This window comes from Nicotiana tabacum, chromosome 11 (genome assembly GCF_000715075.1).
Source record: "Nicotiana tabacum cultivar K326 chromosome 11, ASM71507v2, whole genome shotgun sequence".
NCBI lineage: Eukaryota > Viridiplantae > Streptophyta > Magnoliopsida > Solanales > Solanaceae > Nicotiana > Nicotiana tabacum.
The window spans coordinates 24,175,284-24,202,788 of record NC_134090.1 but is presented as its reverse complement, the minus strand read 5'-3'; the positions used below and the strand labels follow the sequence as shown (position 1 = coordinate 24,202,788).

The following is a 27,505-nucleotide window of genomic DNA, read 5'->3' as shown; positions in this document are numbered from 1 at the left end:
AGCTTTTATCTTGATTTCAAACGACGATTGTATTTGTCCCGAATTTCTCCGTCGTTTTTGGTCAAAGTACCCAAATATTGTTGACCAGATGCGATACCGATCCCACACCTACACCCACGTCCTGTTGATAGGGGTGCGACACTAAAAGTGAAGAGTTCGAGCAATTTAGACTTCCACAAACACTTTTCCAGAGAGGAGATTTAGTTTGTGTCACACAGAAGAATAATTAGAAGACTAAGCTATAAATTAGAGAAGACATATATTTTCAACAAATAAACTTTCATTTATGACAAACTTAAGGAACATAGTTTGTGATGACTCTCACACTCCCCCACCCCTCCCCCCACCCCAAGAAAAAGAAAAAAGAAAAAAGAAAAAAATGCACCAAATAAAATCCCAAAGCCAATTCCTAGAACTCATTTGTTGTATCCACAAAAAGCTTTTCAACAGCTGCCCAGATTTGAGGATTTCACCACTTCAGCTTTGCTGGGAAATACTGCAATCAAAATGTTTTTTCAAGTATCAATAAATTAGAAAGATCGGATTATATGCAACGATATGATCAATGAGAATTTATATAGTCGAAAAAATTTACCTTCTCAATGAGGGAAATGTAGTAAGGTTTCACTTTCTCCACATCAATCAAAACTCTGCTCTTGCTATAAAGATCATATTTGCTGTCAAATACCATTATAAAACATTCAGTCAAACATCATTCTCAACAGTTAATAAACCAAGAAAATAAAAAACTGAAGCAAGTAGAACTACAAATTATATCAATTGGAAAAACAAAAACTTACTTGAAAATATGAAGCCATTTCAGATTTTCATGATCCTCCTCATTCATCAAGTGTTTATATGCCCCTGCCCTGTGCAGAGCTACATAATAAAAACTCATGATTAGTAATAAAGACCACGACAACAACAACAGCAGACCTAGTGTAATCCACAATTGAGCTCTGGGGAGAGTAGTGTGTACACAGACCTATCCTACCTTGTGAAGATAGAGAGGTTGTTTTCGATCTGGGGAGGGTAGTGTGTGCACAGACCTTACCCCTACTTTGTGAAGGTAGAGAAGCTGTTACATAACATTTTTCAAGAACGAATAGGTAAAAAAGTTATTTATAAATACTTACGATAAAAGGAATGGTATCGGATGATGAACAATGCAGCAGATGGCAGAGTAGTTTTGTTTTCCTTAGCAACCTAATAATTAAACATATGTAAATCACACATGATTCTTCATTAATTTAATTAAGTCTAACTAATTTTTTCTGGAAAATAAAAATGCATACCAAATACATGTAGTCATCATGTCCCCAAGACATAACCACATTATCAAGCCCACATCCTTTAGAATAAACTCCATTTTTTGTGTTGTAAGATGGATTGTTGTAATCAGGATTTCCCTTAAATTGCTGCAGATTTGGCAATTGAGCAGTGAGAATAAATAAATAAATAAATAAATAAAGACTCAGGAAAAAAAATAGAAAAGAAAAAGACCTCATAAAGCACATTTGATTCATCAAAAGCACAACCAAGGGGGAATGTGTCACCTATTAGAATAAATTGGTTAATAAATTAAATACATACTTGAGAAATAAATGTGAAAAATATAAAGTAATATATATTTTTGAGTATGTGCTGTAATAATCTTACCAACAACAGCCCACTGAGGAAGCCCTCCAAAGCTAGGAAGCAGAAGAACTTTGCCAAGATCTACAATATTTTGGCAAGATAATGTCAGCATAAAATGCACATTAATTTGCTTAAATTAAATATTTTTAATTTTTTTTTGGATACGATGGGAAAAGGACAGCTCGGTACACTAAGCTCCGGCTATGTTCCGGGGAAGGGCCAGTGTTATCAAAGGCGAAAAGCACAAAAAACTCTGAGGTCTGTTGGGGGCTTTAAGCGCAAATAAAGCATGGGCTTTAATGAAGAAAGACGCAAATGGAGAAAAACTATAAATATGTATGTGTAGTCCAAGACTAATATCTATAAGCATGAATACCAAATATATAGACAAAGAAATTAAAGAAAATTTACAATAAAGTGAAATATCAACTGTTTAATGTCGCGTCTTCCGAATTATGCTCGTTAGCAAGGAAAAGTATGCCTTAGAGCCTTGATGACAACACCGAAGCGCCCGTTAAGCGACGCGAAATGCTCAACATGTTTTGAGCCTCGTTTCGGGGCTTAAGCGCGCCTTTGATAACACTGGGAAGGGCCGGACCATAAGGGTCTATTATACGCAACTTTATCCTGCATTTCTGCAAGAAATTAGTTTCAGAGCTCGAATCCGTGACTTTCTAATTAAATGACAGCAATTTTACTAATTACGCCACGAGTGCCTGAGAACTGAATCGTAGTGGGGAGGGGGAGGGGGAGGGGGAAGGGAGTGGTGGGAATTGAACTGAACGTATCATCCCCACTGATACCACTAGACGATAAGCATTATTATTAAAATTAAAATCCTTTTTTTATTTAGGGTATAGAAAAGAGGCACAAACCATGAATAAGGGCAGTCAAATGCAACCAATCTTCATTAGGATAGTCTTTCCTAATAGCTTCAGCAGTTTGCAACAAATGCTGAATTTGGGGTTCATCCAAATCAGGATCACTATCATCCACAACTTCATTTAAAAGTTCACAACTTTCCCAAATGCTCATCTCAACTTTATCCAACTTTCCATACTCTTCCCTCATCTTTTTCACCTGTTTTAATTCCATAAAAATTAAAAATTATATATGCATGAAACAAAACTTGTTCAAGAATATTATTTTATTTTTGTATTTTTTGGATGCTTACAAAATCATATGTTTGGTTAATGTGGCTCTGTCGATAGAGTTCCTCCACGATCTTTTTCCGATCAGTTTCTGCACTATAATCCCTGCATCGATTTTTTTTTAATGTTAGAATAAATACAGATATATATTTTAATAGTTGTATACATAAATTTTAATTTGTTGATTTGGAAAACATTATTACCTGAATGAGTTGCCAAATGCATTGTTGCCAGGAACAACAAATCCATCGTTTGAAACATTTTTTGGCACAACAAATCCACCATCAAGAAACAATTCCTCAGCATCAGTAGTTACCTTCTTGTTCTCAATTTCTGCTCCTAATTAGAGCAAGATCAAGAACCAAAAAGAGAGAGAGAGAGAGAGTTAAATTTCTCGGATAATAATTCAACTTTTAGTGTATTGCATCAAAAAGTCATAAAATTAATTTCTTGTAATGGAAAAAATAATAAAATCGTGCTTATATATCACGGAAAATAAAAAATTCTGAAAATTTATGAATTCACTTTCGGAAACACAAGTAGTTTACGACATATCATAAAGTGAAATTTTCAGACGCAAATTTGGATTTATCGCGATGAGAAACCAAAAAAAAAAAAAAAAACACGTCAAGAAGTCCAATACAATTACGTAATAAAGTAGTAACTGACATTGAGAAGGTCAAATCACAAAGACAATGACTCGATAAACAATTCAAAAAATTAAATTAATACATAAAGAGAGAAAAGAAAAAGAAAATATAATACCATGCTCAGTTTGGGCAACGAGGAAAGTCATGCTTGAGTTGAGAAAGAAAACACAAAGCAAATAAACAAAAGATAAATAATAAGCTGTGAATTGACTTTTGCTTGTTTATGAGAACTTTGAGAAAAAAATTGGTTTTTATAGGGAAAAAAGAAATCCCTTTTCTAGTAATAAAAAAACACTTGGAGACGAGTCCTGAACTAAAAAACGTACAAAGAAAAGTGAGTCAGCTTTGCGTGGATAAAAAAATAAAGATATATATTATTGAGTCATTGCCAACGTAAGTTTCTGTTTTTACCATTAAATATTTTCCAACTGTTTAAAACAAAAAAGAAGAAGTAAATCTTCACCTCCTAAAATTAATGGAAGTGCAATAACTGTGGGAGTCTGTATTAAATTAATTACTTATCCTGATTGTTGCCAAAAAAATTGGCTAAGGTTTAATGTATTGTTCTATTTTGTTTGAAAACATGGGTAAGTTAATTCTATCTGGATTACATTCCGAAGTTAATGCTGATTCTATCTTATCTATAAAAAAAATGTTTCCAAATTATTTATCTAATCCTACAAATGCTCATTAACTGAACATTAGGATAAGTATTCGCGTGGGGCACGGATATTATTAAGAAATATTTAATCATATCAAAGTATGATCAAATTTGTTTGAGCATGTTAGATCATACGTTTTAAAAAATTGTATACTCATCGGATAACTTTTGATGAGAACTCAAATATTGTACTCCCTCCAGTTTATGTGGCAGTGTTTCACTTAATATGGAGTTTAAGAAATAAAAGAAAATTTTTAAAATTTATAATTAAAAAATCATAAATAAATTGTATGTCTGTAAAATCAATTCATTAAGCGTAAAGTAGAAATTCTAAAGGTAACTAATTTCTAAATAAGGAAAGTCTGACTTATTACCTAATGTTAAGCTAAAAGTGTGTCTATTACTGCCTACTTAATATTATGAGAAAAATAAAAGAACTTTAGAGCAATATTAAAGTTGTCTATGTCTGATATAAGTTACGGGTTTGAGCTGTGAACGCAGCCACTAATGCCTACATTAGAATAAACTGTCTATATAATACTCCTAGGAATGCAGCGCTTTTCCGGACAGTGTGAATATGAGATACTTGTGCATCATGATGCCTTTCTTTTTAAAAAAATTATTACGAGAAAAAGCTCAAAACTTTTCGTGAAAAAGTGATCAACCTTTGACCAATAATAAAAAACGTGGGAATTAAGCCTACAGTGAAATGTTAATATATGCACGTACTAGACATGTGGCTTTCAGGGTGTATTACCAAATATTACAGAAAGCTTATATCAAACTTAAATACGTCAAAGCTTAATTGAGATATCTAAATGAAAATTCTGGACAAGTTTAAGAGGTCATCTACTGTATTCAGCCAAACAAAATTAAAGTAACAGACTTTTATTTACAGGTATGTATATTAGTATTCCATTATTTGAAAACAGGGGAAAAAAGAAGCTAATGCCACAAGTAAATTTATTTCTGTATCATTTAGACTTTGAATTCAAGATCCAGAATGATAATTTTATTTACCTAAGGCTCAGGTGCTAAAAATGTTAAATCACATTAAACAAATTCAAAAGAGCAAAGTTGGGTTGTCTGTAAACCCAAGCATTCTATCTGTGTGATTTTACGTTTTACAAGTTTACAAAACCAACTAATATCCAACTAAAAATGTTAAATCACATTTTACATTCACAAGAAGTACGATGTTTGCACATATTCTTCCAAAATGTAACATCTTGTAAACCGTTCCTATATTTAAAACGCTTATGATAAACAGTAAACATAGGGGCATACTGTAACAGTAAACAAATGGGAACAAAACGTATGCAATATTTGATATTGGAGATCCTAGCTGATGAGGTGAAGCAAGGAATAAATCAACTAATGTCTTTAAGGTCATCTCGTTCAAGCATGCTTCAGATGCCACAAAGGAACAACTTGGAGATGAAGGTTCACCTAACCATCAAGAAAATATATCTTAAAACGGTTAGAAGCACACGCAATACAATTCAAACTTTACTAAACAAAAAAAATGAGTTAAATCTTAGATTAGAAGATAACTTGAAGATGATTACTAATAGTTCTAGAGTCTTTGCGCTCCATATTCAAGTAAAATGAGAACAACAGACTTTGTTCTATTCATTTCTATCTTATCTTCGTTACTTGAATTCAATTTCGGCTAATACTATTATTATTTTTGTCATTGTATTATAGGCCAATCTTACTCATGAGAAGTTCATCAACAAAAAGATTGAAATGTTTGAAGAAATGTCTACTGTTTGGGGGAACAATTGAGCTAAGGCCAATTGTGCTAAGTCGTTTAATGATAAACACTTAGATTGTAGCTCGGAGAAAAGTAACGTTAATAACATTGAAAGACCATCCAATGAAAAAGATGTGCCATCAAGTTCAAATGAAACTTCTCTAGTTAAGGCAATACATAAACGAAGCCGTTCTTCTAATGTGCATGATGAGGTCAGTAACATATAAATAAAGCTCGAGAAGTGGCAGCAACATTAAATAAAATACTAGTTGATAGTCGACCATATGTTACAAGGTTGCACAATGAAATTATTGCAATCGAAGGTTTTGAGGAAGAGTTCTTAGCCATAGCTTTTGATTATTGTTGTAGAATGAAATGTTAGCTAAGGAGCCTATGGCAAAAGAAACAGAATTCAGCAAGTTGTGTTTAGAAGAATTTAAGCAACAACACTAAAATACATCAAATGTTTGACTACGTGATTATACTAATTTCTCATGGACCAAGTGAAAATGGTTGTGCCGGTTAGAAGAACACTGCTTGATGGGGGTGACAATAATATTTTAGTTTTTCATTTTGTTCTTTTGTTTGATCTGCTGTAACCAGATTGGTTGTCTATTTTTTCCTTCTCAGTCTCCAGCAAAAATCTATTTATCCATTTGGATTACTGATATTATTCTAAACGCTTTATTACCCTAAGCACTTTATACAATATAGGAAAGGAGAATGGTTTACAGAATGTTGGTTTTGGAAGACTATGTGCAGCACGGTACACCTTGTGGGTGGCATGAATAGACACTCATGAACTTGTATTATTGTATATATTGTGATAATTCCCACTACATGCTACTTTTACCATATGGAAGGTTGTGTTCTTGTTTAATTTGCGACCTGCAATAATATTTCCATCTTATTGTACATCAATTTTTCTGCCTTTCTACTTTGTTGTTTTAAGGCTTGGTGAATAGTAATGGTTGGCTCTGGTTTAGAGACCGTGAGGCTATTTAGTTCATGCTTATCTATTTTGTTTCAGTTCTTTCATCTCTCATCTATAGGCACGAATGACTAAAGTCATCTGGTGAACATGCAATGCATATTTAGCTATATCAGGTTTGGGCGGGGAAGGGGGTGGTGAGAGGAGCTATTTTTCTAATACTTAGGAAAAATATTTTTCTCCTTACAACAAAACAATGGATAATATTTTCTAATCACATACCAAACACTAAAAAAAATATTTCCGAGTCACCAACCAAACACGGGAAAATGAATAAGAAAACTACTTATTTTCTTGAAAATCATTTTCCATGGAAAACATCTATCTTCATACCAAACACAATATATAAGTTTGATTAGAGAGTGGTAGCAAAACAGTGCATATCTAATGGGTTTTAGATAAACATACCTCTTATCTTCACCCTTCAGGAATGGTCAGTTTCCCTACAGGAAATATTGAGAAAAAACAGATAAAACTTCCTTGTAAACAGGCTTCTTGAAATCCACTGCCTGTAGAGAAGATTTTGGATAAAAGTCAAAATAATAGGAGTTAGAGCCTTAATTTGTTTTAGGAGAAACTTCAATGGTCAAAAGGTCCACTTACAAATTCAACAACTTGCTCCGGTGACATCCATGACCATTCTCCAAACTCAGCCTTCTCTGTCCCATCGCCCAGAAGGTTGATTTCTTCATCCTTTCCAGTGAACTTAAATAGGAACCTAGAATTTTCAACGTTGTATTTCAGTGTCGTTAATAATCAGGAATCAACTGAGATCTATATGATTGTTTATCAAGGAACACGAAATAGAGTTTCATGATACTGAAAACTGATCTAGCAGAGTAACACTCATTAACATCTAGACAACAGATGTGTAAAATGTATACACACACCAAAATGACAGCATGCACACCCACTGCCGCTTTATAGTTTGATCGTGTCTCATATATATTCTGCAATAAGACTTGATTTTTTTTCCTTGTCTTGCTAATAACTGTCAGTATCTGGCCAAACAGAAAAAATAATCTCTATAAAGATCTCCCTCTGGAAAATATAGAGAATCTTAAGTTGGAGCCTCTGCTTTTTTTCGTAAGCCTTAGCAGATAGGGTTACCCGGGACCTGTGCCAGTGGAGGTAGCAGGTATGCAGTGAACTAGTCGAAGTGCGCAAGCTGGTTTGAATACCTCCTTTATTATTTAAAAAGAAAGAGTTGGAGCTTCTGTTCAACTCAATCTTAAGGCGTACGCCTGCATAGGCCAAGCTTTTGATAATCCAGAGGTTTTAGAAGTCCCCATAATTCTTGAGCTGCTTTGCTCTATTTTTTAAGAAAAATTCAATTCTCAAAGCTTTAGAAGTTCAGTGGATGAGCCTCGCTGCAAAGGAGAAAGGATAGAACTGGAGGGAAAAGGCTATAAAGAACAGGAAGAACGGCACATAATAACAACTTCGAGGCTGGCTCCTGACAGTCAGGAACTAAGATAGTCTATTCTTGGCTTGAATAAGTAAATTCCATGGAAAAAATCAAAATTTTGTCTGTGCACAGGAAAATAACACAATAGATATAAATAGCAGCTCCTCCTGGAACGTAATAGGCAGTCTAATTTTAATTTGGACAAGGTTTAGATGACTACTGAGTTGGTACATGACCCTTGTTACGGCTTAACAAACATGAGTGATTTGTTTAGGAAAAACGATACTCCATATTTTATATTTTTCGTTTTCTTGAGCCGAGGGTCTTTCGGAAACCGCCTCTCTACTCCCTCGGGGTAGGGGTAAGCTCTGCGTACACACTACCCTCCCCAGACCCCACTAGTGGGATTTTACTGGGTCGTTGTTGTTGTTGGATATTGCTAAAGCAATGGTATGTTTTATGTATCTAAGTGCAAAGTTGCTGATTTAGATGTACCTACCACTTTTGTGCTTGACCTTTCCAGTCAGATCCCCATTGATGCCTTAGCTTTTCCCTAACGTCTGGTGGGAAATCATACGTCAACCAGTGTGGAGCCTACATAGGATTTAGAACGTCATTAACCAGCCTAACACTACTCGAGATATGAGATTGCATAACAAGCCAAGTATCAAATAACCACAGCTATTCATCGAACTGACTAAGACTTGTTCCTGTTGTCCTTCTCCTTCCTTGAATTGAAGGACCAGCAAAATAAAACATAAAAGAAACTTTAAGAGATGAGAGTAGAATCTACTTTTCATACCTCAGCAACGATTTCTGCTGAAGTAACCCCAGTTTCCTCTCTTAATTCCCTGATGGCAGCATTTCTTGGATCTTCACTTTCATCAACTCCACCCTGATTCAAACAACCATATATGTGTCATTTTTCCTATTTATTACAAAAGACCAACATCTCGGTAAAACACACGATTCCCTAACTTTTAAGATTTCTTTCATTCTCTTTTCTTTACAGTAAAGAAAACACAAAGTTTTGAAATCTTAAAAGGCTAACATCTTAAGAGAATTTGCAAAATTGTCAAAAGAGAAGGGAAAATGCATACGAAGTTTAGTAGGAATGCAAATTTGAAAGGCTCCATATAATTGAACGTTGAGATCTTACGAGTATAGACAAACATTTCACACTCATACGGAACAAAACCATATTCTGAAGACATGTCAATGGCATTTTATTACAAAGAATTGGACATTGCAATAGAAATTTGTTGTTTCTGATTAGAAAGAGGGTTAATGATCTTTCTAGTCTTTATAGCCGAATTGTTAATAATTCTGAAACTATAATTGGGTAGTTCTTTAAGGTCACTTCCATTTTAAACAGACTTGATTCAAATGAAGAAAAGAGACATAACAAAAGGCCTTTTGCGACAAAGGCATCAAGCCCGATTAGTACGATCTCTTCTCTTGCTCCTCAACAGATTTATACTGATTCAGGAGACCACGCTATTTTCTATCATGATCCACGCGGGAACATGTGTGCTAAATTAGAATCACATTTAGAAATTGAGAAAAGCAAAAACTGCCAACAAGTAGCATTTGGCCAAACATGATTTTTAGCTGTGGAACTCAACACAGTTTTCTACACAACCATTTCTTAGCCTGTAATTTAGTTATTCTACGGATAGATATATATGACACTAGATATTTTAGATCGCATTTGCACTTTTATTGCCAAGTCTAAAGGATTCATGTTTATTGGAACCTCGTATTCATAATCTCTTCTATTAACTTCACAATTGTTCATTTATTTTAGCCACAAGCTGGAACCATATGGGTGATATAACGTTTTAAACTCACAACAGGCCTTAACAATTTCATAATCCCCATAGATCATTGATAATATCCAAAATTTTAGGTAAACTAATTACGAGACAACAAGAGAGTAGTCAGTATTATAGTCTGTCCAATTGCATTGTCGTTAAGCAAAACTTTTGTAGCTCAGTGTTGCATTGAACACTGTAATAGAGAAAGAACGATTCTTCTCCCTTATAAGTACTAGGACTTAACAGTTAAGCAATAGCTAAGGTTTTGCGAGGATACATGAATTCATTTTCTCGCTCTCATATACCCAAATCCAGTTAAGCAAATAAATATCGCTCATAGAAACATGTTCCTAGCCAGTTAGATGAATACTTAAATCATGAAAGTAAGTTTGATGCATTACCCTAAATTTTAGTACTATAAATGTCTAACCTTGCCCACACCCACCGCCCACCCACCCTAAAAAAAAGAATATGATACTACCTCCGTTTCAATTTATGTGACACGCTTTCATTATTAATCAGTTTCAAAAAGAATAACACATTTCTATATTTGGAAACAATTTAAATTTAAACTTTTCATTTTACCCATTCCACGAGAAACTTTTATAGCTATCCAAATGTTATGACTCCACAAAGCTTCTGCCTTTAAGACTATAAGTTTTAACGGAAAAGGTCCAAAAATATCCTTGAACTATTCAAAATAGCTCAAAAATATCCTCCGTTTGTTTTTGGTGCCAAAAATATCTCTGCCGTCTATGTTTTCGCCCAAAAATGTCCCTCAACCGTTAGTTTTGACATTAAAACTGACATGGCAGTCCAACTCGGTTAGAATTGCTTACATGGTCGTCCACCTAAGCAATCCATATGTGAAAATTATGTTTTCGAAATTTTATTTTTCCAGAATTTTTTAATAAAATATAATATCAACATTTATTCTGAAAAAAGTCAAAAATTTCGGAAAAAATATTTATTTCGGAATTTTTTTAATTAAAATACAAAATCAACACATATTCCGAAAAAAGTAAAAAAATTTATGAAAAAATTATTCTTGATTGGGGTTTATGATTTGATTAAAAAAACTCCATTGTTCTCTTTTATGAATTTCAGAGTTATGTCTTTGAATGCTTTTGAATCCAGTAATAGCGTAGTTATGTCTTGGAACATTATCCCTGTATAATTTCAACCCCATTCTTTAGCTCCAAAAAAATATTAACACACAACGTTTACAAGAAAAAAAATTAAAACTTTATTTGTACAACAACAAAGACGTCGGTTTCTTAATCCTAAACAAGTTGGGGTCGGTTATATGAATTCTCGATATCTATAATCATAAATTCACAAAAGAGAACAATAGAGTTTTTTAATCAAATCATAAACCCCAATCAAGAATAATTTTTTCGTAATTTTTTTTACTTTTTTCGGAATAAGTGTTGATTTTGTATTTTAATTAAAAAATTCCGAAATAAATTTTTTTTTCGATTTTTTTTACTTTTTTCAGAATAAATGTTGATTTTGTATTTTATTAAAAAATTCTGGAAACAAAATTCCGAAAAAATAATTTTCACATATGGATTGCTTAGGTGGACGACCATGTAACCATTTCTAACCCACTTGGACTGTCATGTCAGCTTCAATGGCAAAATTAATAGCTTAGGGGCATTTTTGGGCCAAAATATTGACGGCAGGGATATTTTTGGCACAAAAAACAAACGGAGGATATTTTTGAGCTATTTCGAACAGTTTAAGAATATTTTTGGACCTTTTCCGAAGTTTTAAAAACTTTATTTTTCTTAAATTCTGTGACGAGACAAATTAAGTCACATAAATTGAAACCGAGGAAGTATAACAATTAAAACGAAAAAATGAAGCAAACCCAAATGAGAACTACACAATTTACCTGCGGCATTTGCCAAGCACTAGGTATATCTAGCCTCGAAGCAGCAAAAATCTGCAATATTCAGATCAAAACATAAAATAAGAAAACAAATAAAAAACACATATCTATTACTCAATAAAATAAATGTAAATAAAAAAGAGAGACCTTTTTATTAGAAGGGTTTATTAAACAAATGCCCACGTTTCTTCTGTAACCTTCAGGTGGGTTCTCCATTGATGATTGCGACTGTAATGGTACTGAAGCAAAAGAAGCTGTTTTGCAACGGCTAAAGCGGAGTGGCAAAGTGGTAATTTGATGGGATTTTGGAGGGCAGTATGGGGAAGGAATTGAGGTATTGAGCTGCAATGGAAGACGAGAAAGTGGAAGATTACAGACGAAGGATCGACATAAAGCCATTTAACATAAACCAAACGCTCCCTGTTTATGGGTTCGCAATTGGTGCAGGTTCTTCACCTCATTGGACTGTGTCAATTGCACGTGAGTTGCACGTGATCAAACTTCTTCATTTTTGTTGTTGTTGTGAATTTAATTTATTTTTGCAAAAACATTCTAATTTATACTTAAAGTATTTGATTTGTCTTTTATTTGCCTTCCATTTACCGTTTTATTTATGATAGCTTCGCAGAGTTAATTTCATGTATCTATGTCTCTATCATTTGTCCATCTTTACTCTTACACTTGTGTTGTGGAGTCATATTGATAAATAAAGACTAAATTTATCTCTAACTATTAAATTAGTGTATATATATTTTATAATTAATGGAAGTTGTCGTTTAACAATTGAAAAGTTTCAATTATATGACTGAACAATTAAAATAGGTCCAAAAGTACCTCTATGTGGCTTTCACCGTGTCAAACAATGGGAGGGGTATATTTGAGACGAAAGATAATGATACGAGCTCCTACAAGACAAAAGATAAAGGCTGAATAAATACAGAGACACTTAAAGTTGGCACGATCTTTCGTTTAGACACCTGAACTTAAGAGAGTTCCTATTGAACACTTTTACTATCTGAAACTTATTCCAATTGAGCACTTATTTGACAATCAGCCAAACTTACAAAGTTTGTGCAATGCACTCGCTGATGACGTGGCGAATGACGAATAAAAAAATGACATATATTATTTTGAGTAAAAAAAAAGAAAAAACTATGTTAAATCTATTTAATAAACAAAATAAAAATAACATTCTAAAAAAGAAAAGAAAAGCTTAATTTACACTCAACCAATAAAGAAAACATTTAAAAAAATTGAGAATTGGTGTTCTGGAAATCAGTGGTCTTGGTGTTCTTCATTTTTTTCATGTGTGTTCTTGTTCCAAGCACGATTTTAATCCAAATTTTTAAGAGAAGCTCCTCCAAATTTGTTATAACTTCAGCTAAAGATTTCCCATGACGACCCGAAGACAACCCCAATATTAATTTTCCAAACTTTCATCAAATCAAGTAACTCATTTTAAACCTTCAAGGTTTTTAAAGACCTCATTAATGGTGTTTAGGGTTTAATCAATGGGTCTCCAACCCAGCGACCCATCTCTGCTTCTTCTTCTTCTTCTTCTTCTTCTTCTTCTTCTTCTTCTTCATTTTAGTCTCAGTTCTCTGCTTCTACTTCTTCATTTCAGTTCTGGCGGCAGGGTTAGGCTTCTTCTTCTTCACTTTATCCTTTTCGTTTTCTTCCAATCAAAAATACTCACATTTTCGTTTTCGGTTGAATTTGAATCTAGTATGGGATTCGAAAGAATAAGAGGAAAATGAGTCAGAGAAGATGACGAAAAGTGGAGGAGGCAACGGTGGAGGACATAAAGAAGAATAAGGAAATAAAAAAACAAAAAAAATCTGTTTTTGGGGCTTTTCACGCGCCCATATTGGGTGAAACTCATTTTACGTGCCAACTCAGCAAGAAGTGTTTAATTGGAACAAAGTTCATGTAACGTACGTGCTCAATAGGAACTCTCTTAAGTTCAGGTGTCTAAATGAAAGATCGTGTCAACTTTAAGTGTCTCTGTATGTATTCTATAGTACATGTTAGGAGTACATTTGAACCTTTTCTCATATTTTTTACTCCTTATTTTGAGAAATGATATTATAATTTATCCATTGATTTGGAAATGAAATACCAAAACTATATGGAAGTTAGGGACTGAATTGTACATAAAAGAACTTGTAACAGAAATTAAGAAGTTAGTTATTTACCTATCCTAAGTCAGTTAGAGAAAAGTCACTCTATAGGATAATTACTCGTATATATTGTCATGTGTTGCTTTTCAGACACACCCCATGACCCCTTGGCCGCGCCCCATGGCGGCCTAGCAAGCCTGACAATGCCTAGCGCCATGGTCGGCCCCGTGGTCTTGGCTGCCCCAAGTGACAAATGCGTATGCGCCGCTGTCGCCCCACCGATGCCTCTCGCCAGCGCTCATCGGCTGGCTAATGACAACAACGCCGCGCGCACTGACAATAACGCGTGTGCAGATCTTGATGCCTCGTCAGCACCCAGCTGCAGGCCCATTCCAGCAGCGCCTCGCGCACAGACCCTGATGCCAAGCACCAACGCCCAGCCTCAGGCAAACACAACAAGTGTTGCGCGCGCCAACAGCACCGCGCGCGCAGACCCTGATCCGCAAGATAAAGGTGCTGCCATCGGACTTGTTTCTACATTGTAATAAACTAAGTCATTTTCATTGTAATTATAGGCTAGTTTACATTATTTTCATTCAGTGTGCTTATACAGCTTTATTAGGGCAAGTCATTTAAGTTTGGTTTATTTTTTAAACATTATTAGAGGGGATCAAGCAATCAATTTTCTGTACGGGTGTCTCTCCCCCTCGACACCGCATCTTTTGTAATCAGCTTTCATTCATCAATAAAATCATCATCATCATTCAAAACTCAATTCTCTCTCAGCTTCCGCAATTGCTCGTGACATTGGTTTTCCCGCACGACACTAATAATCTAGTCTAGCGTGCGGAGGGGACCTCATTGGCGGACAGCAACCGCACTGACATCGGTTGCTTAGCCTTACATTTCCCTTCCAAAGAACATCACGAAGGCGTCGCGTAACAGTTGGTATCAAAGCCTAGGCTCGACATCGGACGAGGGAACACATTTGCCATCATCACCATTTCTGACCATGGTGAATCATGGGGAGCGTCTAGCATCCCTAGAAAAGACGGTTGATCGATTACGACCCATCGTGGATACGGTGCCTGATCAAAACAACAACCTAGTACAAAGGTTGGACGACCTGGACCGCCAAATGCGGCAGGCAGAAAATGACATTGCAAATATCAGTCGTGACTCTGAGGATGACCGACAAACGGCATCCATCGAAACTGCTAACATTCATGGCAAATTTGAGGACCTCCAACAGGAGCGTGCCGATGATTTAGACCATCGGGAACAAGAGGCCAATAGACTAACTGTCATGCAGCAAACCATAGACGACTTGACAGGCAGCTCAATGTTGTCAATGCTGCCTTATAGAGCCTACTTCGAGGAGGCGACAACCACATTAGGGGTGCAACAAACCTCACCCCCCATTCCACAAAAACTTAAGGTACCGGAGCCAAAGCCATACGACGGATCCCGGGATGCTAAAGAAGTGGAAAACTTCATCTTCGACATCGAACAATACTTCAATGTCGTGGGCCATTTGGAAGAATCCAAAAAGGTAGCAACTGATGCCATGTATCTTTAGGGTGATGCCAAACTTTGGTGGCGGGTCAAATACGAAGCCATCAATGCCAGTGAAGATACTCTCCAGACATGGGAGGAATTGAAGGCAGCCATTCGCCTGCAGTTATTCCCCGAAAATGTGGAATACAATGCAAGGAGAAAACTACGGGAGCTCTGTCACAACAGGTCAGTGCGGGAGTACGTGCGCGAATTCTCCACACTCATGCTAAACATACGCGACATGGGGGACAAAGACAAGCTCTTTGCATTCATAGAAGGTTTGAAACCTCATGCCCGTATGGAACTACAGAGACAACGGGTAGACACCCTGCCTAAGGCCCTTCAAGCTGCAGAATGCCTTGGCGATTATCACTTGGGAACTCATAATGATAGGATCCAGCTGCTTGTCCGAGGGGGATTCAACGGAAACCATCCTAGCAATGGTGGCCTAAGCAAAAGTGGGGGAGATCGGAGTGCATCAAAGACTAAGACTTCCCCATCCAGCAGCAACAATGTTGCATCCATTAACAACAATCAGGGGAGAAAGCCTCCCTCAAAATGCCGTCATTGCGGCGCGGCACATTAAAACAATGAATGCCCAAACATCAAGATCAATGCTAATCAAACTGTCGAGGATGAGTCAGATGCATCAGACACATTAGAATCAGACCAGGTAGGCGCCTTCAATGCAATTGTTGGCTCTATCCTACATGCCTTAGCCGGGACCAGTGCATGTCCTCCTAAGAAAATCTCAGGGCCAATCACCAAGAAAGGGAAGGAAAAGATGGACGATGGGCCTCCTAAGCAAGCGAAGACCCTAATGTTCGTCGAATTGAAAGTGAACGGCAATCCCATTCACGCATTGATAGACACGGGTGCTACCCACAACTACTTGGCTTCAACTCAGGTAGAGCGCCTAGGTCTAGTTGTGCAAAAGAGCAAAGGCTGCGTCAAGGCCATCAACTCACCACCCTAGACATTGGGTGGAACGGCTACAAATATCCCAGTGAAACTTGGCCCATACAAAGGAAGCATCGACCTGCGCATAGCAATCATAGATGACTTCGACATCATAGTGGGTTTGGAGTTCATGAGGCAAACCAACACCATACCGGTACCATATGCCAACATGCTCCTGATGTTGGGAGAAAATGGGGACAAGCCCTGCACCATACCATGCATTCCCATAAAGACGGCCGCTGGAAACATCTCGGCCATGCAGTTGGAGAAGGTAGTCAACAGACATAAACCACTGGTTCCGGCTACCCTTCGCAGCAACAATCAGCCATCATGTCATCGGCCTCAAAAGACTAGTAACGCTTCTCAGCGTGTGAAGACTTGTCAACTATGCCACAAGGACAAGTCAGATCACTCATCACAAACGGGACCCTTGCAGCCATTACATGTCCCACAGAGACCATGGGAAAGTGTTTCCCTCAGATTCATCACGGGATTGCCCCAAGTCGGTAATCTTGCATCCATATTGGTTGTCATAGATCAGTTTTCAAACTATGCAACCTTTATAGCAGCCCCGCAAAACATCTCAGCAGAAGATACAACTCGACTCTTCTTCTCGCACATTGTCAAACATTGAGACCTGCCCAAAGACATTGTTAGTAGGCGTGACTCACACTTTACTAGCAACTTTTGGACCCATCTCTAAAGGTGCTTTGGGTCAACATTGAGTCACAACTCAAACATCCATCCACAATCGGATGGCCAGACAGACCAGTCCGAGGACATGCTGGAGGAATATCTCCGCAACTTTGCAACCAGATCACAGAAGCATTGGGTGAAGCTTTTGGATGCTGCTCAACTGTGTTTCAATTCTCAAATGAGCCATCATACAAACAAAAGCCCTTTTGAAATTATTACCGGACAACAACTGCTTTCCCGCAAACGGTAAATGCATCAACCATGCTGAAATCTCCTCAAGCTGCCAACTTCTCGAGCGAATGGGAGCGCACTATGGGGATAGTGCAGAGCTATCTCGTCAGAGCCTAAGAGCGGGCAAAAAGATTCACCGAACAAAATCTTTGTTTTGCCCAACATCAAGCAGGGGACAAAGTAATATTATGCATCCCAAAGTGATACTTGTTTGCAGAGAGGACCCATGACCCTCGCCTGCAACAAAAATATATCGGGCCCCTGCCCATTGAAAAACGCATTGGAAAGTCCATATACCAGGTAAAAACTCCTTCCTGGTGGAAGATCCATCCAGTCTTCCATGTCAGTCGCATGAAATCATTGCATCGCTATAATAGCAAGCTCAAAGAATAGAGGGGCGCAGACCTCCCATCCAACAACCACCACCACCATCATCATCATAAGGCTCCGAGGACGGCGCCAACTCAGGTGGGGGGAATGTCATGGGCTGCTTTCTAGACACGCCATATGACCCCTTGGTCGCGCCCCATGGCGGCCTAGCAAGCCTCACAATGCCTAGCGCCATGGTCGACCCCGTGGTCTTGGTTGCGCCAAGTGACAAGCATGCATGTGCCTCTATCACCCCACCGATGCCTCTCGCCAGCGCCCATCGGCTGGCTAATGACAACAGCGTCGCGCGCACTGACAATGTTGCGCGCACAGATCTTGATGCCTCACCAGCGCCCAACTGTAGGCCTATTCCAGCAGCGCCTCGTGCATAGACCCCGATGCCAAGCACCAGCGCGCAGTCTCAGGCAAACACAACAAGTGTCGCGCGCGCCAACAGCACCGCACGCGCAGACCCTGACCCGCAAGACAAAGTTGTTGCCATCAGACTTGTTTCTCATTGTAATAAACAAAGTCCTTTTCATTGTAATTATATGCTAGTTTACATTATTTTCATTCAGTGTGCTTCTACAACTTTATTAGGGTAAGTCATGTAACTTTGATTTTTTTTTAAAGCATTATTAGGGGGGATAAAGCAATCAAACATTTTCAAGCAACCAATTTTCTATACTGGTGTCTCTCCCCCTCGACACCGCATATTTTGTAATCAGCTTTCATTCATCAATAAAATCATTATCATCATTCAAAACTCAATTCTCTCTCAGTTTCCGCAATTGCTCGTGACATTGGTTTTCCCGCACAACACTGACAATCTAGTCTAGCGTGCGGAGGGGACCTCATTGGCGAACAACAATCGCACTGACATCGGTTGATTAACCTTACGTTGCCCTTCCAAAGAACATCAGGAAGGCGCCGCATAACAATATATGCGTATGATCAGCATCTTTTGTAAGTAAGAGAGTATGAGAATAATACACATTATGTCTCTTCTCAAGAACATCTTATTCTCTCTTCCTTTCTTCTTTATCCCTACATTCTATCTCGACCTTTTTTATGTATCTCTGTTCTTCTAAAGTTTACATTGTGAACCTAAATTAGTTCATGGTATCAGAGTAGGTCAAGCTATAGAGCTTGAAGATTGATTCAATTTCGCACAAAATTTCTTGAAAAGAAAGTTCGTTCAAATCAAAGAAACGAGGATGAGTATCAATGGAGGCCAAGAAGACACTACAAATGTTGATGTATTGATGGTAGGCTAGAATCACGTATTTTAATCATAGTTTACACTATAGTTACTGTATATTACTTGTGTTTGAGCTTAAATGACAGTGATTTGCACTTATTACACGATTTTATGTTTTGCAGGAAAATTTCGAGTAAGAGTATAATTGGGAGCTAAATTAAATAAGTTGGAGCTTTGAAGTCTGAGTAAAAGCCCAAGAAATTAAACTGAATTCGAATTCAGGGATCAAGAACCGAGTATACATGTGAAAAATAGAAGAAAAATATTTGAGGCATGGAATTGCCATATCACACAGTGCCTGCCAACGTGCCTAATTTTGTGACTAGCAAACTTCATAATCTGACATCAAAGAAAGGCCACCAATACATTAAATTGTGAAAATATTTGGATGTTCAATAATGGTCCACCAAAAGAAATGATAATTAATATACCTCACCTTATTCTTAGTTTAGAGAGGAATTCTAGCGAGACAGAAGCAAGACAGTAGATGCAATGATATTGCGACGCATTGCGCGTCGCATCGTGCGATGCAGCAAGAGAAAACGGCACATGAGAAGCTTTCAAGAATTCTGAAAATATTCATTAGTGCAACGCATGGTGCGTCGCCCAGTACAACGCGACAGAGTAATTTTCCTGTTGCCCGTCAGAACTTGCTCATTGAACTTCACCACTAATGCCCCACATGGGGCGGCGCAAGCGCAGCGTGCCTGTGTAATTTTTTCTGAGTATTTCTCCTACTTCGGCTTGGAAAGGATAGTTTCATCCGGCCCACTCCTACGGGATATAAATATATCAAAAAGATATTTTTGAAGGGACTTTTTGACCTTGGAAGCTTTGAGAGAGCATTGTGTAAGCACGTGATTTTTGCCCTATATGAGAATTACTCCCAAAAAATTCAAAAATAAAATGATTTTTCTTTGGTGTGCAATTTTGTGATATTTTGTGATATTTTGAAGAATTATTTGTATTTGTCTGTGCGTGTTTATTCGCTAAATTAATAAAAAATACAAAAATATGTCGCATTTTGCATGTAGGATTTAATTCTACAATTGTTAGTAATTAAAATTGTTTTACAAAAATTAAAAATTACAAAAATAGGCATCGTTTGCATTTTTAGAATTTAATGTCCAAATATACAATTTTATGCTTAATTAATACTTAATTGTGCGTTAATTGTTATTGGGAGTTAATTTGCGCCTTTATAACTTAATTTAGTTCTTAATAATAGTTTAAGTATTTTTATAATTTAGTTTTAGAAAAATAAAAGAAGAAAAGAGAGCGAAAATATAAAGAAAGTCGGAATTGGGCCTCTTCTTCAATTTCAAGCTATAGGCCCAAAAAATGGCCCAATCTTCCCTACGACCCAGTCCATTTCGAACTGGGTCGACCCAGTCCATTAACCCAACACCCCTTCTTCATTTTTGTCCAACACAAAACAAAACCAAAAAAAAATAAAAAATAAAAAATAAAAAGTGAATTATCACTATTAATAGTTTTATTTTTTGTTTTTATATATATATAAAAAAAATCCGAAAATATTTTATTTTATTTATTATTTTTTAAAAAAAAAAAAATATATATATATATATATAGTAATTTCGGAAATGATTTTAAAAAAAATAAAAAATAAAAAAAATAAAAAAAAAGTAAAAGAATGTAGAAAATTTAAAAAAAAAGTAAAAAGTTTTAAAAAATTTAAAAGTAAAAGAAGGTTGGAATTAAAAAATAAATATAAAGATATCTGAAAATTTAAAAAATTTAAAGTAATTGAAAGTAGCATTTTTAAAAGAAAAAGAAAAGATAGTGGTTTATTTTTTAAAGAAAAGTTAAATAAAGTGAGATTCTCTTTTAAAAAAATAAAAAGTGGGATTTTAAATAAGATAAAGTAATTAAAGTTGGAATTTTAAAAATAAAAGTAAATAAAGGTGGGATTTCTTTTTCTAAAAAAATAAAAGCAATTTGTAAGTGGGATTTCTTTTAATTAAAAAAATAATAAAATAATAAAAAAACAAATCTGAAAATTTCGAAAATTTTGCTATAAATAGAAGAGAAAATTTAAGAAGAAGTGTGGAAAAAAAGAGAGGAAAAACTAGATAGAGAGAAGAAAAAAAGAGGGGGCGGAGTGAGAAGTATACACCCGATATACATTTTGTATACACTGAATATACAGGGGCAGAATTCATTTTGGAGAGTTTTGAAGTTGAAAAAAAATAGTTACTGCTTCATTGCCTCGCTTAAGATCTGAAATAGTCAGAACCTTCCTGCCTTTTACTTCTTCACTATACTTGGAGTCGTTTATAGTCTCCTGGGTTTTCTGCTATTCCTACTGTACTGGTTTGCGATGTTGCTGAATCTGCTGTTGCTGTGTTATTACTGCTGCTGACTTCTCCTTCTTTTGTTCTTGTACTGCTGTTTCCAGGTACACATTTGTACAATCTCGGCTTGAAGCAAAAAATGAAATATTAATCAGGCTTTGTTCCTGTTGAATTCCTCCTGTTTAGATTTGTGGTTGAATATAATTTTTCTTTCTTCGTATAAAGATGTAGTTGAATGATTAATGAATAATGAGGTTGCATATGTATACTTTCTTCATCTAATAATGTTAGTTTAAATTACGGAGAATAATTAATCTGTTTTGATATTATGGTCAATCTCATGTTCTAGTATTATTGAATAACAGAATATAAAATGAAAGCAGTTTTTCTTTGTACAAACTCGATCGCAATTTTCCATTCGCATTAGCCGTAAACTAATAACTAATAAGTTACGTTTCTCAGCATGTAAATAATTAAGAGATTTTCTTTTAGTTTAGAGACGAACTTAATAGAAAATATAGTCATTGTAGGTTTATCCTGAAAAAATAAAAATGAGACGAGTCTCGCCAAATAAAACGTATAGATTGCGGGGCCCTCACAAAATGTATGGTTTAATTAGAATTCGGAAGGACCGTTTAGCGAATTTCACGGTCTTCCCCAAAATAATAACGCGATAGTCTCTTTAGGCGCGTGTTTAATATTTTACTTTCTTAAGCCTGGGTGTGCATTTCATGTGACCCGAATCCAAATCCCAAAACATCAAATAAAACGTGTTCCGGATTGTGGGTGCATTTCATGTAACACAGTCCAAAGACGTGTTTTAAGCGATGTTCATATTTCTTTTAAAAACAATAATAATAAAGCGGTTAAAAGATAAAATTTGCACATAAGTTCATATTTGTATAAAATCAGACAATCAAGCTGAATATAACAGTTGAGCGACCGTGCTAGAACCACGGAACTTGGGAATGCCTAACACCTTCTCCCGGGTTAACAGAATTCCTTATCCGGATTTCTGGTACGCAGACTGTAATATGGAGTCATTCTTTTCCTCGATTCGGGATTAAAATTGGTGACTTGGGACACCCTAAATCTCCCAAGTGGCGACTCTGAAATAAATAAACCAATCCCGTCTCGATTGTCCTTTAATTGGAAAAACTCTCTTGCACCCTCGCGGGTGCGGAAAAAGGAGGTGCGACAGCTCTGGCGACTCTGCTGGGGAAGAAACCCAGAACCACTGGTTCAGGGTTCAAGAATTCGAGCTTAAAATAATTGTTATAGTTGGCTTTATTTATTATCTGATTTTTTTTTACATGATATATGCCCAATGTGCTAAATGACACTTTTACCGCTTTAATATTATTTGAATTATGAATATATACAACTGCTACGAAACCCCCTTCTTTCTGAGTCTTCTAAATTTATGGTGCACACGTGCGCGTGGCCCACCTTTCTGTTAAAGTCATACCAAATAAGACGAAGTTGGGACAAGTAACTAGGCCGGGTAGACTTTCGTGCTCCCGGTACGTTGCCCCCGCTTCGGCTCAAACTGTCCGTTTGGGTAAGCCAGGGCTAGATCAATATGCCTCAGGTTTTTTCACTTAGAATAACTCAGCTTCATGCCGGATCCCTAGTAGGAGCGATTGTTTGCATCACGTGCATTTGACTTTGGAGACTCAACACAGGGGTTGGGTCTGTCTAGGACAGGTGTACCAAAAAAAATTGACCATCCTGATGCATCTTACTTGCTGCTACTTGCGCATTTATTTGATCCGGATTTGTGTGTTGACTGACTTTTGAATATCATGAATAATATTTTAAAATTGAAAAAAAGAAAATAGCGGTTAGGGAATTGACTGTTTATTTTTGGAAAAAAAAAACCAATGCCCAAATAACTGTCAAAACTCTGCCGAAATTTTGAGAAAATGAAAAAAAAATGTTTTATTAGTTTGTTTTATTAAAAGCAAAAGAAAAATAGAAAATGAAAAAAAAAAGAGTCTTATTTTTAAAAATGGTTTTTTTTTTTTATTTTATTTGCTTATGAAAATGCAAAAAAAAAAAAAAAAAAAGGTCTTTCATTATTTGTCGCAAATATATATATATATATATATATATATATATATATATATATATATATATATATATATATATAAATCCGAAAAGTTTTTTTTATTTCCAAAAGATATATATATCTTTATTTGTTGCAAAGAGTATTTGTCTTGCCAAGAAAATTCAAAATAAAATTCCAAAAAAATATGTCTTGCAAAAAATAATATAAATATCTTTATTTTCCATTGTTGATAAAACAAAAATAATAAAAATGTTTTCTTTTAGGAAAAAAAAATCCGAAAATATTTTGATTCCTCTTTCAAAATTGAAAAGAAAATTCAAAATTCAAAAATATTTTTTAGAAGCATTTCTTTTATCAAAAGTAAAATTCCAAAAATATTTTTTTCTTTAGAATAAAAAAAAAGACAAATGGAATTCGAAAAAAAAAACTTCCTTTTACTTTTGAAATTTTCAAAGTTCAAATCAAAAGAAAAGGAATTTTTACGAGTTTTTCTTTCAAAAAGAAATCAATCAAAAAAAAAATATTTATACTTCCTTTGAGCAGTTCTTTCACAGTTACAATAAAAAAAAATATTAGTTCATTTACTTATTCACGAGGCCCGAACTACGCGGGTTTGATTCTCACCGGATGTGAGATACGTAGGCAACCCTCATCGGGTCCAACCCCCATTTTTGCTAAAATAGCCAAAAACCAATAAATAAATAAAAAACATGTCAAAATTTTAATTTTTTTTCATAAATAAGTCGGGCAGTGTCCAGCCTCCACTTTTTGCTAAAACAAAATAGCCAAAAAAAAAAATATGTCGAATTTTAAGAGTCATAAAGAAGTCGGGTGACGTTGTTTTATCAAGACATAGCCGAATGTTCCCGAATGGGACGCCAGAAGGCCGACTTTGCCTAAACAACCACCTTTTGGGTCATGTTTAGGATTTTGGTCTAGTTGACCCACACAGCCTTAAAAATCTTCGTCCCCGAGGCGCTGAAGGGCCGTGTTTGCAACACCAGGTTTTTATTGTAATTTAAAAAAAAATAAAAAAATAAATAGTCGGCGGTCAGGTGAATACCGTTTGAATTTTGTCATAATAAGCCGAGCCAGCTTCGGCCGCGTCTTAAACCGTTCTTGCCGAAATAGCCTCAGAGTATCTTTCAGTTGTCGAAAGGCTATTTTCGTAAAAGAACGGACAAGTGTGTAAAGTGTCATAAAATAATCCTCTCCGGCCTCAAAATTTGGACGGGGCCACATTTGCAAAAATAACCGTTTGGTTGCATTTGTCAAACGGAGAAAGGAAGCTGGCCGTTTGTTTTGGAGTTTGTAAAACTTTTGATTATAATATGTAGGTCGTTTGATTTTCTAGTTTGTAGGTCATTTTTAAACCTTTGAAACCCAATATGAAAATTGAAAAAAAAATGATTAGTATTGCTTATCTTTTATTGGTCCGAACTACGCAAGGTCTGATTCATGCGGGGTCATGATACGTAGGCAATCTCCATAAGATTCGACCACAACAAAAAATGAAAAAAAAATCGAAAAAAAAAGAAAAAATGAAATGAAAAAAAAAATCGAAAAAAAAGAAAGAAAGAAAATGAAAAAAAAGATGTTATTAATTATGGGGACCGACGGAGTCCATTCTAACCTGTTTTGAATCGCAAAGAAAGAAGGTGGTTGGTTTGTGGTAAGCCGGAAATACAAGACCCAGAAGCACACTTTGCGGGGATCAGGCCAGATAGCAGAAGCACTCGAATCCTATTGGGACTTGTTGACTAAGGTTGACGATATCGAAGTTGGAAATGGTCTAGACAATACTGATGCAAAGCTCAGTGGCTAAAGATGCCAATTTTGATAAAGTGGGAGGTCGCTCCGTTCCTTGGTTAGCAAAAGAGAAGCGGGTGGTGTCTTATTTTGTTGTCATTTCTGTTGTTCGGATTATTAGGATTGTAATCCGAATATTGTCTTATGTCAAACCTTCTTATCTTTCCAGTTTGTCATATCAATTTGTTTAAGTTTTGTCAAGGTTGTGTTAAGATTTTATTCTGGTTGTTTTGTTTGTTTTATTATTCAAACCATTTCACCGGTAGTCTAATACAAAAGCCGGTCTTTTATTGTTTCCAGTCATCTTTTGTTTAGTCCTTTTATCATTTTGTTCAGCGCCGATTCCAGTGACATGACATGCGCACACAGTTTGGGCCTAGTCTTAAAAGTTAATCATAAAACCCTGGGAAGGTGATCAAAGCATTTAAAGGAAATAAGAACGGTTTGAGATTATTTGGAGTCCGAGTCATGTGGAACTGGGGCAAGTTAAACACAAATAAAACCGTTAAAGAAAGATTCGCCTAAATTGGCATGAGGGTCGTTCATAATAATGAGAATGAGAGTGTCGTCCAACGGTGCTTTAGAAGTGACAAATGAACAAACAGATGTTGAATATAATTGTCAAGTCCAGCACCATCGGAAGAGACTATAAATCTATTGTTCAATTATGTTGTTTGCACTTGGCATGTTTTGAAGACTGGAATGACGAAGGCATTTTATTCTGCTACCTAAACACTTTATCCTTCGTTACCCCTTTTGAGCCTTATTTATTTTCTTTCATACCCCTCGTTCGGAATCAATAGCAACGACTAGGAAATACGAGCCTGGAAGGTAAAGAAAAATCAAAAAAAAAAAAAAAAAAGAAAAAGAAAAATGAAAAAAAAAACAAAAAGAAAAGAAAGTCAAATGAAAAAAGAGGAATTGGGAACTACGTTTGACCTGATTCCTCAAAGAGGATACGTAGGCGCTTCACGGCTCGGTCATAGTTTTGAAAAAAATGAAAAAAAAAAACCAATCAATTAAAATATCCCCAAGCAAGAAACTGGGGCAAATGTTGCATTTGTTGTAAATAAATCTAATTCCGAAGGTTGTAACTAATAACCCAAAAATTAATGCATTTTTGAGCCTTTAATACCTTTTTTTTTCTAGCCCTATCCAAAACCCACATTACGGTCCAAAGAAAGACCTTCTGATCAGTCTTCAAAAGATTTCAAGTCAGACAAATGAGAGTCTCACCGGTGAGCATAACATTTTGTTCCACAGCAGAAAGGACTCTAATCTCCAACAGAAAGAGTCATACCGGCAACACTCCAAAACCCCAGCTGAAAAGTGATACAAATGAGAGAGTCTTATCGGTGAAAACCTTCACATGCACCATAAGGTGATGAAAGTTGAGAGAAAAACCCAAAATGAGAGAGGCTTGATAGTGAAAACCCTTCGGGCACTACAAGTCGAATAAGATTAAGAATCAGATGGGGAATTGCCAATTGAAGATCTTGAAAGATGATTGACGAAGGATAGGCCACATAGGCATGTCATGACCATTAGAGTCGGTGTCTGCGTTTGATAGGGTTTTATTTATAGTTTCTTTTGTTAAAGAGTCATCTTTTTCCGTTGTCTTTTATTCTGTTCCCTTTTATCTTTTCCTTTCATAGAAAAATTCCCCAGTAGAGTCTGTTTGGTCAGAACCAGTGGGAAATGATTTCAAAATAGGCCATCAGCTTTCCAAGATAAGATCTGACTAATACATCCAAGTGATATAGTCAGGAAGGAACAAGCGCGAGGCCAGTGTCAAGAAAGATATCTCCAGCAAAAGAATTGACGAGTGTCAAGAGGGATATCCTTGCCGAAATCAAAGGTTATTAAACCTCAAGACCAGAGCCCATGGACAAAACAAGAAAAACAATAAGCATGATTTGGGAAATTCATGCGAGACTAAAAGGTCGGGAAAATGCAAATTTCCGAGCCATGCCACGAAAGAAGAGGGATATCCCCAGCAGAAAAGGATTATCCCCAGCAAATAATATCATCCCCAACAAGTTGTGGAACGCAGAGCAAGGAAGAGAAAAGGGAAAACCATCCCAGTGGGAGTATCACAACCAACCACCGCGTTTTAAACTAACAAATTTTGTTTAAATTGAAACAGGTAA

General features: G+C 36.1%; 2 protein-coding genes across 2 annotated transcripts; both read right to left on the bottom strand.

The window, feature by feature from the left end:
* Window positions 1-339: 339 nt before the first annotated feature.
* Window positions 340-3,705, bottom strand: LOC107791873 (inositol oxygenase 2-like). The gene is made up of 11 exons (XM_016614018.2): window positions 3,555-3,705; window positions 2,993-3,128; window positions 2,813-2,894; window positions 2,514-2,718; window positions 1,660-1,719; window positions 1,504-1,556; window positions 1,296-1,418; window positions 1,137-1,206; window positions 801-879; window positions 596-677; window positions 340-496 (listed from the first exon to the last, which is right to left on the bottom strand). Exons 1-11 carry the CDS (start codon window positions 3,583-3,585, stop codon window positions 470-472), a joined length of 948 nt encoding a protein of 315 aa, XP_016469504.1. The 5' UTR covers window positions 3,586-3,705; the 3' UTR covers window positions 340-469.
* Window positions 3,706-5,231: 1,526 nt separating this feature from the next.
* On the bottom strand, window positions 5,232-12,457 carry LOC107791876 (nudix hydrolase 26, chloroplastic). Its single transcript, XM_016614022.2, has 7 exons — window positions 12,114-12,457; window positions 11,970-12,020; window positions 9,058-9,150; window positions 8,755-8,849; window positions 7,451-7,565; window positions 7,256-7,356; window positions 5,232-5,549 (listed from the first exon to the last, which is right to left on the bottom strand). Exons 1-6 carry the CDS (start codon window positions 12,363-12,365, stop codon window positions 7,291-7,293), a joined length of 672 nt encoding a protein of 223 aa, XP_016469508.1. The 5' UTR covers window positions 12,366-12,457; the 3' UTR covers window positions 5,232-5,549; window positions 7,256-7,290.
* Window positions 12,458-27,505: the final 15,048 nt, after the last annotated feature.